General features: G+C 50.6%; 1 protein-coding gene across 1 annotated transcript in view; it reads left to right on the top strand.

Annotated features, from left to right (window-relative positions):
* Positions 1–17,569, top strand: part of TCERG1L (transcription elongation regulator 1 like) — a gene marked incomplete at both ends in the record, with an annotated part of 206,071 nt that extends 188,502 nt beyond the window's left edge. Inside the window, 3 exons of the mRNA XM_082611132.1 lie at positions 9,622–9,711; positions 13,627–13,745; positions 17,413–17,569. Of these exons, the coding sequence (XP_082467258.1) occupies positions 9,622–9,711; positions 13,627–13,745; positions 17,413–17,569 (366 nt within the window). The remainder of the gene's footprint in view (positions 1–9,621; positions 9,712–13,626; positions 13,746–17,412) is intronic.
* Between the last annotated feature and the right edge of the window lie 261 nt (positions 17,570–17,830).

Here is a 17,830-nt window from a genome sequence, read left to right as displayed (position 1 = left end):
AACGGGGCTTTGACTCCATTTAGATGTCGTCACTGCCACTCGACGGGGTTGCTTATTCCGTGGCTGTCAGTGTCCTCCTGGTTCTGGAGTCTCGTACCCAGTGTCACCACTGGTCACCATCCCTGGTGGCCGCCCTCAGCTGTCTCACAGCCCCCCTCACCCACCTTCCACTCTTGGCACGGGGTCCCTTCCCTGGGAGGCCCTCCCTCCCTCGCCTCCCTGGCTCCCCAGCTGACACATGATGCCCACAGCTGCTCTGCGTCCCTTCCACATCACCAAGTCACCATGCGGACTCGCAGCTCCTGGAGACGCAGGACTCTCCAATGCGCCGTTGGGTTCCCAGGGCCTGGCCCCCAGGAGTCGCTCAATGATTTCCCAGGACTCCCTTCGTGTCCGAGCTCTGGTCTTGCTGCACGTGCCCCGGGCCGGCCCAGCACTGATCCCGGAGTGGGCCTATGAGCCTGGATAAGGGGGTTTATCTCCTGGAGCAGCTGCTGTTTCGGTTTCCTTCTCCCCCACTCGTGTGGCCCCAGAACCTCTGCACGACAGGGCTTATGGGATCACTCACGTGAATGTGATAAAGCAGATTCCTCTGCCCTCAGAGCCACTGAGAATACGATTCTCTTCTGCAAACCCACTGGGAGGAACACTCCCGAGTTTTGCTGCCACACCTCTTCTGATTGCAAGGACAGTGCAGAAATATTCATAATTCCGAGTATCTGAATGGACCCAGCCATTCTGTCCCAGTGGAATTAACTGGGAGACATGGCCCATCCTCTGTGAGACGTGACTGCGTTGTGAGCATTTGAGAAATATATGCAGCATCCATCTCATCAATGTCTGAGTTTTCCACCTCTTTGTTTTGGAAACCAACCAGGCCCATCTTACCAGCACAACATCAGACTAACCCACATGGGAGATTAGGGCTGCCGGAGACGCCTCCCTCTCCTTCCCAAGGGTGTGAGTCTCTGAATGTATCCCAGTGGCCTCAGCTGAGCAGTTTTACTAAGGAGATTTTCAGTGTGTTCTTATCTCGTTGAGGTGGGTGATTCCATTCACCCACCCATTCCATAGGTACTCATGCATGAGCCTCAGCAAAAACACCCTGGGAATGGGAGGCACCAACTCCAGTGCTCTGCGTTTTTTCTGGAGAGAGACTGGGGTGAGGCTAGACCCCTATCTTACAAGGGTTTCAGAAGAAGCCCGTATGCTGCTCATGAATAGAAAGGCCAACCTGAATGCACTGCTGATGTCGTAAAGCAAAGCCAGCATTTATGACTTTTGGACTTTATAAAGTGTGCCAGCAGATTTTATGAGTTACACATGCTCAAGAGGAGTTGATAGCTAAGCCCATCAGATTTCCAGTTGCTTAAAAAGGAGGCCGAGAAAGGTCACTTTTTTCATAGGTTGGGTGATTAATAAGATTTTTTTATTGCATTTGTTCAGGGCTTCAGCTCAGAAACTCATGTGCCTATAGAATGATGGCCCTAGGTTTGTGGATTTCTAGTCATTTAAAAAGGGCGTGGATTGGGGCATTCCATGGGGATTATGGCTTGGGGAAGGGGCCTTCGGTTTTGTGGTTTTGAAATATGTAGGTGGAAGGTTTTGTTTTTATATTGTTTCACTAGTATAAACCACAGTGGAGCTTTCTTTAAACTTTGGTCGATAAAGAGGCAGGATTCATTGAGTGGCAGAGGATTAATTTAACCCTGTCTATTTAGATAAATGCAGTAGAGACATTTTGTTGAAGGTCTTCCTTCTGCAAAGTATCCCTTGGAAGTGGCTTTCCCAGGTGCCGAGAAAGAAAGACTCTTCCATAACCCTGGACCTTGATTCAGGCACTCCAGGGTCCCTCTGCAGGTGACCCCCAGCCAGCTTCCCAGCAGCGGGCAGCCTTGGGGAGACTGACTGGCACAGTGGCCAGCTCTGCAGCTGAGACCCCTGGACTTAGGTCCAAGTCTGTGTTGAAATATGGAACTCACAGGCCACAGGCCCTCGCCAGCCCAGCCACGGTGGTCTCTCTCTGCACTAAGACAGTCATCCACCATGAGGTTTTTGGTGCAAAGTTGGTCCAAATGAAGGAGGGGTTCTTTACCAGGTGTCCTCCCACCATCGGGGAAGCTCTATCTTCTCCCATGTGGCAGGAAGACCCCCTCCCTGGTGGGGGATGTCCAGTGCTCCTTCACTCAGATGCATAAGTGGTGTTGCCTGGAGCTGTAGTGGCACATGGGCCAAGACATATGAGGGAGGGTTTCGGTCACCCGCAGGTGCAGGTACACATCACAGGCGAGACGGCTCTGGAGGTGAGGTGCCTGAGCTGTAGCTCTTGAGTTGTGGACACCAGCAGGGTCTCTTCCACGAGGTGAATCTTTGCTCCTTGGGAAGCTTATCTGCTTCGTGTTCCGATGGCAGCTCTTCAAAGCCTCACCAGGCACATACAACTAATAAAATAAAATCGTGCTCTCAAAAGAACACATGCTCATTATAGGAAAGTGGCAAAATACAAAGAATAGAAATAAGAAAAAAGATCACCTGAAGCCCTACCCCAATTATTATCATCAATGGGTACATTTCCTTCCAGTCTTTCTTTCTAAAAACAGATTTTAAAGAAATAACAAAAATAAACATTTGCATTATATAGTATAACCAAGATTGAACTGTAGTTGAACATGGCTGAACCAAAGTTTTTTAATATAGTCAATTTCATAAGGTTCAACCTAACTTATACATTTGTATACTGTTTTCTCCCTTTACCCATTTTTAAAATATTACTATAAACCTTTGGAAACATTTTTGATGAGGGTATAGTTGTCAATTCATTGTCAGTTCAAAAATCCCTTTTTTCATTTATTTAGTTTATTGCCCAGTTTTGCTGGTTTAAATAATACTCTGATGACCATATCGATGCATTAATGTTGGGGTTTTTTTGTGTGTAGGATTGTTTCCTACACGCTGTCAACATTTGACCTGTATTACCAAATTGCTTTGGAAAAAGTCATTTTCTTACAATGTATTCTCCCAGCGGTGTTTGACCAGTGTGCTCCACCAGCAATGAATAGTAAGAAGTATAAATATTTACTATTTATTATTTTTTGAATCTCATTCTTCTTTACCTTTGATTTGGGTTTTCTCTTGGTTTCTATGCTGTGGTTTTTCTATTCCTGAATTAACTCTCATGGCCTTTGGAGATTCAGCTCTGCAGATATTACTGTGGTCACCTCTCTATTAGTGAGTAGATGGCAGTCTAATCATGAAGATGACCTTGGGGGAGTTGTGGGCCACCCACTATGATGCCTAGAAAGGGGTTATAACTATCCCTAATGTGAAAGAAAAGTAAGTAAAATTAGCTGAGATACGGTGGAATAACTGCAAAATTTTATTTATCAAATCAAAATACAAAAAAAAAGCACCAAAATTAGCAAAATACCATGAGCACTAGGAGTTGAGGGTGGGAATCGACACATCCCAGAGTTTGGGGGAAGTACGCAGCCCCTTTCTCACTTCTGGATCACCTGTGGGTCACCTGGCTCACCTGGGCTCAGGGGAACCTTCCACATGCCGACCACTCCCCCCTCTAAATTTAGGGATTGAGTATCTCCAGGGGCAGCGCTCCACCAGGGAGGGTGGGAGCAGAGGTAAACCCCCACTTCCCCGCCTTCAGTGGGATGAATTGCAGGCAGATTCCAGCGTGTTCTACATGAGTCTCCACGGTTCCCTGGGGACACGGCGCCCTGCGGCCCCCAGGGGCCACCTGCCCATTTAGGCACCGTCCTTGGTTCTTGTCCCTCCATGTGTCAGTGTCCTGCATGCCTGGCATCACCTCCCCAACGCGCCGCCGTCACCCAAGCTCCCTTCTTGCGGCTGCTTCTAGATGATTCCGGAGATGACACCGCCTCCCGCCCAGGATGAACCAGGAGCACAGTCTGCTCACTTCATCCTGTGCTGTGTCCACCTCAGGCCGCCTTTAATTGTCAGGAGCTCCAGAACCAGAAATAGAAGACACAGCTGTGCGTTCCAGGAAATTGGATAGAGAGGGTAATGGCGTGAGTGCTAATTACAAGCAACACGCCACCTGCCATCAGCGGAGACTGCAGGCGGCGTGGAGGATGGAGCAGAGAACCGGAGGCTGCTGGGCGCATCCTCACACGTGACCCGCGGCGCCAGGGGGGTGGGGCCTGGGCGCTCAGGAGGGGCGGCCCCGTGGGGAGAGCTAGTGGGCAGGGAGGGGGTCTGGGCTCGGGAGGGGTGGGGTGAGCGCCGACGGAGGGAGGTGGTGTTGGGGCACAGGTGGAGGCTGGAGGTAGAGAAGCCAGGAGGGCAGTCTTGGGCAAATGCACGGAGGGGCTGTGGCCACGTTCTCTGGCCCCTGGAAGCAGAGGGCAGTGGGCTCAGGCTGGAGGGAGATTCAGGGACCGTCTTCAGGGGCCACTGGGCCTCTTGCACAGCTCAGCATGTCGGGTTCCCCCCCCAGTGGCCTCGTGCCCCCTCAGAACTCCCGCACCTGCTTCTCCCCTTCCCAGGTGAGAGAGGCCTTCGCACCTCCCGGCTGAGGCCTTGGTCCGTTTCCCTGAGACCAGGAGACACCAGAGGTGATAGGAAGGGAGAGAGGATGCCAGCCGAGGGTCCGACCAGCACGTGCAGGCAGACAGACAGGCAGACGGGTGCCTTCCTCTCGTCCTTCGGCTCCTGGCCTTTTCTGTGACCCAAGGGTTGACAAGCACTCAAAACCGCCTTTGGTTTCAGAGATGAAGCATGCCTGCCTCCTTTGGGTGCCCAGCCTGGGGGCAGGAGCCCGAGGGGATGGCCATGGCCCCGTGGCACCCACGGGACTTGCGTTATTATCTCGCTTTTTAGCCTTGACCCAACGCTCTCAAAGCACGTTACTTAACGGAGTCCCTTTCCCCAGGAGCAACACAGGATCCACTCCTTGGCCTTCGGAGAGGTTTCCGTGAAGGTGGGGGCTGAGGTTGGAACCGGTGTCATCCGGGGAAGGGTCACCTCGTGGTGGCTTCCGAGAGGGCGTCACCCTGCCGTGCCCCGTGGGTGGAGGGGTTGGAGGGGTCAGCCGCCCGGCATGGGCACCATTGGGGACCCTCGCTGGTGGGGGGCACTCAGGGCCGCTCAGCTGGACAGGACAGGATGCTGGGTGGACAGCTGGGGCCAGACCCAAGAGGCCTGGGTGCTGGCCGAGTGGCCGACCTGTTGGTCTGAGGGCTCTTGGAAAGATGGGGGCTGCGGGTCAAGGGAAAATGACGCTGGGGGACAGGGAGCCGTCAGGAGGCCACTGTGGTCGTCCAGGCAGGAGATGACCACCCCCTAAGGTGACAAGGATGAGGTGGTCATTTTGCTACTTGTGCTGGCACGATTCTCTGGGGTTTTAAAACAAGGTTATATTTTGGGGAGACCCTTGACAACAGCTATGACAGGAAGGGCCTGGTTTATGTGGCCACAGAGAGGGTACCAGTGTCTCCGCTTTGATCTACAGCCTCGTTGGAACTGTCATCCCTCCAGCAGTGACACCTGTAGGTGCAGACAGTGCCACATGGGATGCCCACGTGTTAGCCAGCCAGGCGGCAGCCTCGGACCAATGCCGGGAGTGGACACCTGCTGACAGTTTCCACTTTATGGCGGCATCTGTCCAGGTTTGGGAACTGCGCCCTGGCCAGTCCACGCTGCCGCTCCTTCTCTGTGCCTGTGTTTCAAACCACCAGCTCTGGTGTCTTCTGTTGTAGAAATGGCAGGGAACACAATTCAGACACTGAGGATGAATCAGAGGAGAGTCTGCCAGCAGGAGAAGCACAAGACTGCAGGAGGCTGGCCTCCAGTACAGCTCAAGGGACCCGCTGCCCATGTCTCCCAATTCCCAGCCCATAGCGGGTGATGTTCCAGAGGGGAGTTAAATAAAGCTCTGCATGAGTATTAACCAGAGGCCAGAAGCACGGGCCGGGACAGTGTCCAAACACACTCTCACCAAGACAAGTAGTGCTGACCTTCACCCACGGCACAGAGTCACCTGGTGTCAGCACCCTGAGATGGAATAGTTGCCAAGTGTCAGGAGATGATGTATACAGCACAGAACACGGCCCAGGAAGGGAGACGGAAGCGCTACACGACGTGGTCAGGCTGCAGGGAAGGAAGGACGGGACTTCTGCAGGAAAGGGTCTAAAATTGGCTTTAGAATTCCACGATCCTGGACCAAATCACGTGTAAAATGTCACAGATTCAAAGGACTGTTAGGCAGACAAGGGATGGAGATCGCTGTTGAGAAACGAAGGCCAAGTTAGAGGCAAGAACATGCATTTGTCCTGGGGACCTGCTGTGTGCTCAGAGTTCTAGGGTGGCCCCAAGCCTCCCACCCCGGGGCACACATCTTGAATAACCCCCTCTCCTGAGAGTGGGCAGGACCCCGAATAGGATGGGGGGTCACCCCCATGTCGGTGTGACACCATGTTATGTAAGATTGGGTCTCATATATAGAGATTCTCCCACTGGCTTTAAGGAAGACAACCTATTGTGGAGGGCCCACCGTGGAGAACTTGGGGACCCCAGGAGTGGAGAATGGCTCCCCGCAGGCCTCCAGCAAGAAAGGGGAGGCCTCAGCCCCTGCCCCATGGAATGAACCTACCAGACAACGTGACCGTGGGGACACAGGTCCAGGGAGGCTGGGCTTCCATCAAGAGTGAGTCTCACGGTCGAGGGAACGACAGTCATCAGGGTCCTTCTTTGGGAAGAGTCTGCCTCACCGACAAGGCTGTGTCCACCCACAGGCAGTGACGGGCCCTGTTTCACACTCGACTGTCCAGACTTCCCCTCTTCTCCAGCCTCTGTCACAGGTTCCGAGCCCGGGCTGCCCCTCTGTCCAGAACTGCCACCCTCCTCTGAACCTCAAGAGCATCTGTTAGTGTGGCTGTCAGGTTATGTGACGACGTCTGTTTTATCACAAATTACAGTCACTGGGGAGATGGCTCATCTTGCCTTGTATACAGATTGTAAATTCCTCTGGAGGCAAGGACAGTATATTAATTTGTTTAATGTAGTTTATTATCCACCTAGAACCCCAGAACTTCTCAACAAGCTGGTGGAGTCAGTTATGTGACACCAATTCTTAACAATCGTTGGCCTTCCTTACAAAACGAGGACCTTGGAGGGGTTTACAGGTCTCTACATGGTGGATAGATGCCCATCTGATTGGGCTGTATTGAAGTTGGCCATTCCTTCTCTCCATATCCACCCTAAGGCTCACGTGGTCAAGTGTCAGCTCTCAAAAAACAGAGAAATCATTCTGCCCTGATGCTTTTCCAGAGCCCCTACCCCCAATCCCTGTAACGTGTCAAAATTTCACCATGTTTTTAGTCAACTGAAAAAAATCCCTGCTTGGAGTTTGGGTCACCCTGCCTGATAAAAGAGCTCATGAGTATTAAAAAGGGCTTTAATTTTTATTATTGAAGATAGGAATTGTCAATTTTGAAAAATCGTTATGTTATCATGCACAAAGCAAAGCACAATTCCTATTGAAATAATATCTCTACCAGAAATATTTTAACCTGCTCAAAAGTAAGAATGTGAAGGGATCTTGTTTTTGTAAACTGCCTATTGGCTTCACCTCCCCACGTCCCGGGAGTCCCTCCCCTACCCAGGCTGTTAGATACACATCACATCTGGCTCTTCTCCCGTTGCTCTCCAGACGAGGCCCTGGTTCCTAAGTAGGTCTGGGAGTGTCCTGCGCATCTGCTCTGCCCGTCTCTCCTGCCTCTTCCCGTCTCTCCTGCCTCTTCCCAGCCCTCATAGCCTCCTTCATCCCAACCACGTTCCCCCCTTGTAATCCCCACATTCCCCACCGTTCCTGGAGCCTGGCCTTCGCCCCACAGACAGTTCCTCCTCAACACCTCCCAGGCCCTTCGTGGGCCCAGTTTCAGCACAGTCAGTATTCGAGACAACTTCTCCCCAGGCCCTTCTCTGTGTCCCCTTGACTCCTGGGCATGTCTCTGGAAGGACACTAATGCCCCCCAGGAGATCCTGAGTTAGCTTTCTGCCTCACCCTGGACCGTGGGCCTCCTGATGTCAGTGGCCTTGATTTATTTTCTGTGAACCTTCAGCACCCAGCATGGGGCCTAAGGCACAGTCAATATTTGGTCAGTGCTTTTAAATGAATAAATTATTTTTGGATGACTTAACTGTCTCACTGCTCCATCAGCTGAGAGAGTCTGGATCAACAACATCCCAGCAGCAATGAGCTCACCCAGCACCCGGGTCTCCAATAAGAGGGACCAGGGTTTCTTAGAGAATGCTGATTCTAGGGCCAAGGTAGGAGCGATATGAGGTGACCCTGGAGCATCTTGAAGGGCCCAGAAAACAAAACGATGGGGAATGTCCCAGGGACACAGGAGCCAACCACAACAGCCAAACCAGGAGCAAATCGATAATCATGTTAGATTATAACCCGAAGTATGAAATAAATATCCATGAGTCATATTGATATAAACAAATGATTGAACAAATAAGTAAATGGGAGAGAATGGACAAATATCCCATCCAGAAGAATGCCAAGGAACTTATACAGATACTCCCATCTCAGGAGGTGGAGCCGGACCACTTAAGTGTGGGCTATACATTGTGACTTCCCTCCAAAGAGGACAGCATGGGATAGGGGAAAAAGAATAAATTCATAGAGGAAAGACCTCAGCTGGTCAGTCAAGGTCAACATCAGCTCTGATAAGTTACGTTGACAGGATGGACCTTGATAGGATGTGACAAGAAGGGCACATTTTCTGGGGTCTTCCTCCCCAGAACCACCGCCCTGGTCGAACCAAGAGAAAAACTGAGACAAATCCCAGCAGAGGCACATGTCACAAAATACCTGACCAGTACTCCTCAGAACTATTAAGGTCATCGAAACCGAGGAGAGTGAGAAACTGTACAGCCCAGAGGAGCCCGAGGAGACATGAGACTACATGTGATGTGGTGTCCTACGTGGAATCCTGGGACAGAAAAAAAAAAAATAGGCAAAGTCTAAAGAAGCCTGAGTAAGGTGTGGACTCCTGTTAATAATTGTGTAGACACAGCTAGCATACTAACATTAAGATGTCAGCAATATAGGAAACTGGGTATGGGGTAGACGGTAGCTTCATAATATTTTTGCAAGTTTTCTGTAAATCTAAAACTATTAGAAAGTAGGGTAGTTTGTTAAAAAAGGTGACCTACGTAAAAAAGGTTTAAATGTTGATCAAAAATCAATTAAAATTGTGCCAAACTCTGATTATTTCTACAATACTGTCCTCTGTTACGACCTGCGGTGTCCTGAAAACTTTTACAAATATCTCCTTTCACAATGTGACATTTCAGAATGTCCCAGCTTCACAGGCATAGTTGGGGTTTTAGATCAGGACACATGGCTCTGGAAGATATCCAGGGAGGAAGTAGTGTCGTGAGTCTAGAAATTAGATTTTCAAATGCTCTAAATAGTGATTTTCTTAGAAGTTTGGCAAGTTGAACACATTTAAATGATGCTACGTCCCTGAACCCCTGGTGCCTTAGTGCTGTTTCTCACCATTGATCATTTCAGTGCGACTCCAGGCTCAGCATGAGATGCTAAAAGCAACTCTATTGACTATCTTTCTTCAGGTGTCAGCGTTTTCTACCTGGGAGAAAGAATTACATAAAATCGTGTTTGATCCGCGCTATCTGCTGCTAAATTCCGAGGAGCGGAAACAGGTAAGGTGGTAGGAGGTGGGGTGATGGACTCGAGGACGCGGAGTTAAAGTGATGCTCCGTCCTGAGAGCTCTGCGGACGAGCAGGTGCCTGTCATCTTTGCCGTGTCAGTGGGGAAGCTGTGAGAATTGATTGCTGGCCCGTGAGCTTGTGAACGGGAAGAGCCGCGGGTGCAGCGGGAGGCTACCTGGTACCTGCTCTTGGCAAACCGCCTGCTCATGACCCCATGAGGCAAATACAGAGGTGAAAACTCAGCTTTGGGGAACATGAACCACATCCTGGATGGCCGTATTAAAAAGGCTTAAGATCTGATATAATAAAAGTGAAATAGGAGAGGGTCCAGGGAACAATAGTAGCAAAAGTAAAGGATGGACTTTTCTAGAAAGTGGGTCCCCAGAAAAGCAAGAATGGATTCGAGATAGCTGGCCTGGAGGTCATTTTAAATGGACACTTGACAGGGGTCCGCCCTGGCTTGTTGAGAAGTCAAGTCACGGAGCCAGAACTGTCTCCCGGATTAAGCAGACAGAGGGACGGGCTGTGCTGACCGGTGGGGACGCTTGAGCTTTCACAGCCCTGCCAGGATCTGGTAGCTCCTGGAGCACATCCAAGAAGGGCCCCTAGATAAATTCCAGAAGGATCCAGATTCTGCGTCTGCATCTCTGTTCCCGCCCCAATCATGCGTCTCCCTCCCTCTGCCCTCTGAGTGCAGAGCAGATACATGTGGAAAGTGGGTGGCCAGGTGCCATCACTGGAGACACAAGCCCACGAGGGTCATCTCACCCACGATGTCACGGCCCTGGCGGCATCCATCTGATTTCAGACAGTCGGGTCTGGGAAAGCCCGGGCCAGGAGGATGGAGAGTGCAGTTTTATTTTCAATTCTGTCATCAACTCGTGAAATTCCCTTAGGTGTAGACCAAGGGGCTCAATGCAGGCCAAGCGGGCAGGGCCTTGCTTTGTGTTTGCGTGTTTTATATCTGTTTTCCCCACAGCCGAGGAAACTCGGTGATTTTAATCATTGGTAATATCTCACCCTTTTGTTGCCCTATTACAAATCACAAAGTTCAACTCTCCAGCTGTGACCTGAGAGAAGCCCGTTTATTTTGGTGACAAGATCACTTTAAACCGTAACAGATAATGATCAGCACAGCTGTGGACTCCGTCTCACTGACTGTCGTGATCCACGCTGTTCCATCTCTAGTCCATGGATGGTTTTAGAGGCCATCAGCCTCTTTAAAGGAAGTTGAAGAAGTGAAGAAGTAAGACCCTTCCCACCACACCCCCAGGAAAAGCCGAGCTGATGATTCATTGCTTAAGCCCCGTCTCTCAGATGTCAGGGAGCTCAGGGCGCTGTTTGCCCGGAATGGACCAGACTCTTGGGCAGGGCAGGGTCTCCTGCCCTCCGGGTGTCTGGGGGGTGGTCATGGCACAAGACTCACCCACGGGAGCAGGGGGGCTGGACTCCCACAGCCCCGGTGAGAGAGACAGGTGCTGACCGGGATGGGCTGTGACTGCCAGGGTGCTCTCGGGGCAGACAGATCAGACTAGAAGGTCAGCTCACAGCCAGAGCCCGCCGTTTGGTGGGAGGCCCTCAGACGTCCCTGTGAAATCACGCAGAGGAAACATCAGGCCTGTGTTCATACCAGAGTGTGGTCCCAGAGCCCCACAAGGAGGAGGAGGAAGCAGGCTCCCCGTAGCTGATGCACTTCAGCACCAGAGAGGCCTCAGATTAAATGCCTGCATCGTAAGAGAAACCCCACCCCCGCAAATCGACAGTGTTGTAGTTTCTAAGAGGCACGGGGCTGAAGCTGAACTGATGAAGGAAACAATATTTGGGCCCCATTCAGAAAACACAGTCCTATTTATGAATGAATTGGGCTGGCAAGCACCAGACAGGGACTCTGTGTGGGGCCTACTGTAACGTAGTGTTCATGGGAAAAGCCGAGGCTCATGGTGTGTACACCGCATCCATCCTTCCACGGGGTCTGCAGAAATGTGAATGAGCCGAAATAGAGAGCAGGGGTCCTGGGAGCGCTGATCAGACCTGTTTCTATGGTAACACAGAGTGTTCCATCTTATTTCACTAGAACACGCCGTGACAAGATAATGGCCAGTGGTCTCTCTTTTTAAAAGTCGTGCCCCATTTTGAATAAAACTGGTGTAATTTGTTAAAGAGGAGGGGAAAAAAACGTGTTACATTAAATTATAGCGGCATAAATAAAGCAGCAGAGCAAAGGCAGAGGACAGAGCAAAATCTGATTAGAGGGATAAATGGTTCCAGGCAGAGAGAGAAGGAGGTCTTTCTCGCCAACTCTGACCCCACCACCAGCCAGGGCTTCTATCCAGATTTAAAATTAATAGAGCAAAACTCTGACTAACGATGGACCCACACGCTTTTATTTGTATCATAACCCTACATTTACCTTTTTTATTAGCTTAAATTACAAAAGAACTGGAGAGTTACATTACCACTTGCCTTGAAGGTGAAATAAGCCGATCATATTCTTACTTAAATGTATATGCACGCTCTCCGTCTAAGGCCTGTTCTTGAATATTTCATTTTGCTGATGATTCTTCAGGAGGCGAGTAGCATTTTGTATTTATACTCCTGTAAAGGCTGGCCGTGACTGAAATGGAAACTGAAACCGTCAGGCAGAGCCGGGAGACCCATTCTGCAGGGGAGTGATGGGGTTTCGGCCGAGTCGCCACTTCCTGGTTCCATGTCCTCGGCAGGAGGGCAGGAGATGCCCTGAGCTCTTGGCTCAGATTCCAGTATCTGCAGTGGCCACTGATTGGGTTGGTACAGAATTGCTATTCATTGGCCTAATAGGACCAGATGTGGGCTTTTTGTTGATCTTTTTATCTGCGTTCATCCACACATCTAAATTTTCCCCAGTTTATTCTCCTTTTAATGTTTTCGAGGCTTGGAGAGCTTTGGGAATGAAACAGCTGTCTCCACCTCCCTTTGGCTTTAGTCTACAAATGACAATTTTCTGATATTAGAACAATGAGCGGTCTTAATCCAAGCAAGGGAGGCTCACTCTATGGTCTACTGCAAAGAAGGATTCCCTGGGGGCGTTTTGTCATGTCGGCCGCCAGTACCCAAGAGAAACCTTTCCGGGGTCTTGGATGGATTTGCCTACCAGACAATATCCATATCCTTTAGGCTAAGGGTCTGGTTTTCCTGTTGACGTGGCCTTCAAAGCCCATTCTCATCAAGCTGGGGAGTGGGAGTGCAGTGCCCGGTGGTCGGGTCTCCTCACTGGGTGTTTCCATGACACCAAGGAGAGGCTCACCTTGCCCACAGGAGCCCCTGGGGAACCAGACCCTTGTTCACAAGTCGGTCTCCTTGAAGACTAGAGTGTGGGAAACCAGAGATGCTGGGTTGACTTTCTTTTCACACGTTCAAAGTCATTTTGGAGACTCAAATGCCAGTTACATGGCCATAGGGGTTACTAGAACAAAGTACAGACTCTCGTGTGACATGGTGTTGCTGGCCAGGATGTGAAAGGTGGTGAGACAATGCACGCAGGTAAGTGCTGCTCAGGAGGTTCCAAAACAAGAAACATTGGAGCGCTGGAGCTGGGATTTCCAAACTGTCCACCGCACCCACCACACCTCTAGAGAGGGCCGCCCACTCATACCCAGGATTCCTAAGCAGGCTGATTCAGTGTTCGGCCCCCAGATGGTGCCTGGACATGGAGAAGCACACTGGCCTCGTGGGAAAGCAGGTGTAATTGTCCAGACACTTGTTTTCATGGAGAGGCCAGATTAAAGGCTCTAGTTTGTAGCTCCAGCAACTGTGAAAAAGACAGGCTTATCTCAGATTCTTGCTGTGTTTTTGTGTCATGTTTGAAGCACAAGGGTTCATTTCTGGTATGCATTCTTGTAATAGTTCTCTTTTGTGTGTGTCTTAAGATATTTGAACAGTTTGTCAAGACAAGAATAAAAGAAGAATACAAGGAAAAGAAAAGCAAATTGCTGCTAGCCAAAGAAGAATTCAAAAAACTTCTAGAGGAATCTAAACTCTCACCCAGGTATGGAAAGTGAGTTAAGGCCAGGCAATTTCTGGGGCTGGAAATTTACCAAATTTTGTAAGGGGTCTTTGGGTTAAATCATGTGACCTATGTTCCATAGACATCAAACGTGTAATTTTGGAGTGGGCAGCCCTTCTCCTCTGTGCTGGCCGTGAACAAACCTCCCAGCCCTGCTTGCTAACCAAAGGCACCCCAGTAGCTCTGTCCACCTTACGTGGTGGTTTTCCACACGTCAGCAGCCCTGACTCCAAGGCCAAAATAACTCATCAATAGGTCAGCCCTCGTGAGGTGGGGCCTAATTCCCCTGATCTAATGATGGAGGAGTACAAATGCAAAACAAACGATACACAGCAACAGCAAAATAAACCCCACCAGCCCCTGGGTTCCACACGCCTGGGCAGCTGTCCAGAGTGTGAAGTGCAGACACTCCACACCAGCAAAGGGCCCGAGTGAACTTGGCTGTCAACCTCACCTAAGATAATCAGGCATTATTCCCATGAAATAAAACAAACTAATATGAAAACGATGTTAGAAACTAGAAGAATACATAAGCTGAACTCAACTTTAAAATTAACTTTAATTGACATTTAAAACTTAATGCACTAGAACTACTTAATTATACAAGCATAACTTTTATGAGCAAAAAATGGTTGATTTTGATGTATTTTTATTTTAAATTGGGACATTATTTTTAAATGGACATTTACACATTATAATTTTTAATAATAAGGCTGACATCATGCATTTTTAATAATAATGCATAAATAAATCATATTTAAATGAACATTAATTGATGTTTGCCTTCCATGCAGATGTAGGCATCTACATTTTGATCAACAATTGGTTAATTCATTGGCCAATAATTGGATAATATAATTTAGTGTTGGTTACATAGGCCTCAGAAAACTTCTTCGGCTACTTAAAGGGTAGATACTTTCTGACTGGGAAAAAATTCCCATGAATTATCCGCATCACCAAATGCTGACCTCGGAAAGCCAACGTGGGCCTCGTGATTTGTAAACTGTGATTTTCTATGAGAACTCCGGGTTCTGGCCGCGGCTTTGCTCTGTCCCCCCAGCTGGTGACCCTGGGTGGGAGGGGGAGCTGGATCTAGAGCCCCTGCCTCGGTGCACAGCAGCCCTGCCCATCCTCGGCCCCCGCTGCAGGGTCAGGCACTGGACCTTGACAGCTCAGGTGTCTTGATCTGAGGGGGTGTAGCTGCCCTGCTTCACGGGCCACTGGGAGGATGGCGTGTGGGCCTTCATGTAGGCAGGACACACGGTGCCTGGAAGGTCCCGGAGAGCTCCCGTCACTCACTGGTGCTGCCTGTGAAGACAATCAGCTGATAGTCTCTGTCCAACCACTGGTAAACTGTTAACAATAGCCAACCTAGTCCTCCTCCCGTGAATACGTTATGGAGGCAAAGGAGAAATGTTCAGAATGTATTCAGCAATTACAAAAAAGATTACACACACAGAGAAGGAAAATCAGTGGTAGAAATGAAGTTACTCTTCTTTGAAACTAGATTTAATTGCCTGCTATGTTTTAGAAGTGTACACTGGGCATATATTACTTTTATAATTATAAAACGAGTTTTTAGTTCAAAACCCTTTTCAGATCTTCTTTACATTCTCTTCCTGCCATTTCTCAGGCGTCCTAGGGACAGTTCTCCCTGCCGCCCACTGGTCGCCAGCGGGCTCAGCGCAGGCGTCCTGAGTACCCTCAGCCCCACCTCCAGTCATCCTGGCTCTGATCCTAGCCGTGGGGATAGTCCAGGGCCAGATCCCAGCCCTGCCCAGCTCTCGGAGTCTTGGAGAGGGGAGAGGAGCCTCCGGGGACCTCCCCGTGGGCTGGCGGACTGGTGCTCTGGCCACAGCGGCCACCTCCTTCAACTGTGGGTGGCCACGTCCCCAGGGGAAAGGGACACGCAGTGCAGGTGACTCAGAGGACTTCCCCAGGCTCACTGGACGGTCCACCAGGGTCAGCAGTAAGCCAGGCTGTCCCCTTGGGCACGGCTAAAGGGTCGGAGTTTTCTTTTTTCTTTTCAGGGACACTTCTTTTCAGAGGTGACCAGAATAGGACCTCTCTAGAAGGGGCTCCGCCCAGCCCCCGATTGAAGATGCTCAGGCTCCCCCTAGACACGCGACCAAAATAACAAGCCCCCTGTGTCTCTCAGCATCTTACTTTTCCCAAGAAGGTCGGTGATGGAAGCTCAATTAAGTGTGTGTTAGTCACACCTCATGGCAATTGTGAAATCATAGAAGGAAGGAGGGAGGGAGGGAGGGAAAAGAAGGAAAGAACGAACTGAGAAAGTTGAAAACCAGAGAGAAGCGTTTTCTCTCCTCCGGAAGCGTCTAGCAAGTGGAATCCCGGAGCGTGCAGGGAGGAGAGCAGTGCCTGGTGAGGAAGGATCGAGACTCATGGTTTAGTGACAGCAGTGAGGATGGGCCTGCGGATTATTCATCTTGTCTCCTAACAGCCATGTCAGTGTAATCTCGTTATTCGCGTATAAAAAAAGAACCATTAAGTTATAGTAATTTAATGCAACAATTAAATGTCTGCCGTGAAATATAAATTTCTCCACAAAGAGAAATAGGAGGAGCGAGAAGCCTCCCCCGGGCACAGGGCGAGCATGTTTCTACTCACCTAGGGCCCCTCCTGCAGCTCCAGCCCAGCTCTCTGCCAGCAGAAGGCAGGCGGAAGCGTCTGCAGGGACTGGCTCCTCAGCCCTCCCCTCCCGCCTCCCCACCCCTCCTCCACCGCCTGGAGCTGTCCCAACCACCGGCTTCGAGCTCCGGCCTGGGAGAAGAAGAAGCCACGGGGAGCCGCTGCTGGCAAAGGTTCCATTTGTCTGCAAAGCCACGTCCACCCCTTCTGCCCTTTGAGCTGCCCCACCCGCTCTGGCCGAGCCTGGCTGGTGCCACTGAGTTTCTTACAGGGGACTCCCTAGCCTGGCAATCATGGATTCAGTCAGTATTTGGGTGCTGAGCACATGCCGGCCACTGGGCTTAGACATTCGAGATGCTCCATAGAAAACAAAGCAGTTAACACACTTCTACTCGAGCAGGGAGAGGCGAGTAACATTGCACAATTGAGGCTCATCAAAATGATACCCAGTTCTCTGACCCGTAGATAAGGCGAGTTTCCCTGAGGAAGACAGGCCGGTGCTGACATCTAATGAGGAGAGGGCTTTACACAACGAGTGAAGAAGTGAGGGAAGGGTGTGCCATGCAGAGGGAACAGCATACGCGAAGACCATGGCAAGTTGGGGCACAGTGAGAGCAGGGCACAGAAGACCTGTGTGGCCGGAGCGGTGATGGGGGCGGGCAGCGAGCAACTCGGGGTGCCACCGGGCCCAGGAGGCAGGCGAGGCCAGGCTCATGCCCACGGACCAGTTGGATGCAGAGATGGGCACGTGTGTGAGTTACGTGGCTCAGGCCCCTGCTGGGCCCAGTGGGGAATAACAGCCAGAGAAGGGAGCAGGCAGGGGGTGTCGGAGGCCCAGCGCTGTTCCTTCTGTCCGTCCTCCTGCTGTCCTCCTGCCAAGGGTCCTGCTCCCAGGTCTGGAAGAGGGAGCTCCCCACCCTGAGCTCGGGCAGGAGGTACTCAGAGCACCAGGACCCGCTCTTTTCCAGGAAGGGGTCTCAGGATGCTTTTGGTCTTTCAGGACCACATTTAAGGAGTTTGCTGAGAAGTACGGCCGGGATCAGAGGTTTCGACTTGTCCAGAAACGGAAGGACCAGGAGCACTTTTTCAACCAATTCATCCTTATTCTCAAGAAGCGGGACAAGGAAAACAGACTCAGGCTACGGAAAATGAGATGAGTGTGTGCAAAGGCCATCAGGCTGAGCGTGGCGGAGGCTTGGGGGACGGGTGCCCACGCAGCCAGGTCGGGAGCCCCAGGGGCCGTGGGCTTCGTTCTCAGAGGGTTATTGTTTCATATTGAAGCTCTCTTTGGTACAACTTTCCGAGTTTGATGCATTTCTAATTGCCATGATATGTTGCTCCCTTAATTGCTTTAATTATGCAAATTACTTGTAATATAGACAGATTCTAAATCTGCTGCAGGTTTGTACCTCAGTGGA

The sequence above is a fragment of the Mesoplodon mirus genome (genome assembly GCF_964341445.2).
Source record: "Mesoplodon mirus genome assembly, chromosome: 2".
Classification (NCBI taxonomy): Eukaryota; Metazoa; Chordata; class Mammalia; order Artiodactyla; family Ziphiidae; genus Mesoplodon; species Mesoplodon mirus.
The sequence above is the reverse complement of the archived record's forward strand: the minus strand, read 5'-3'. Positions and strand labels throughout refer to the sequence as shown.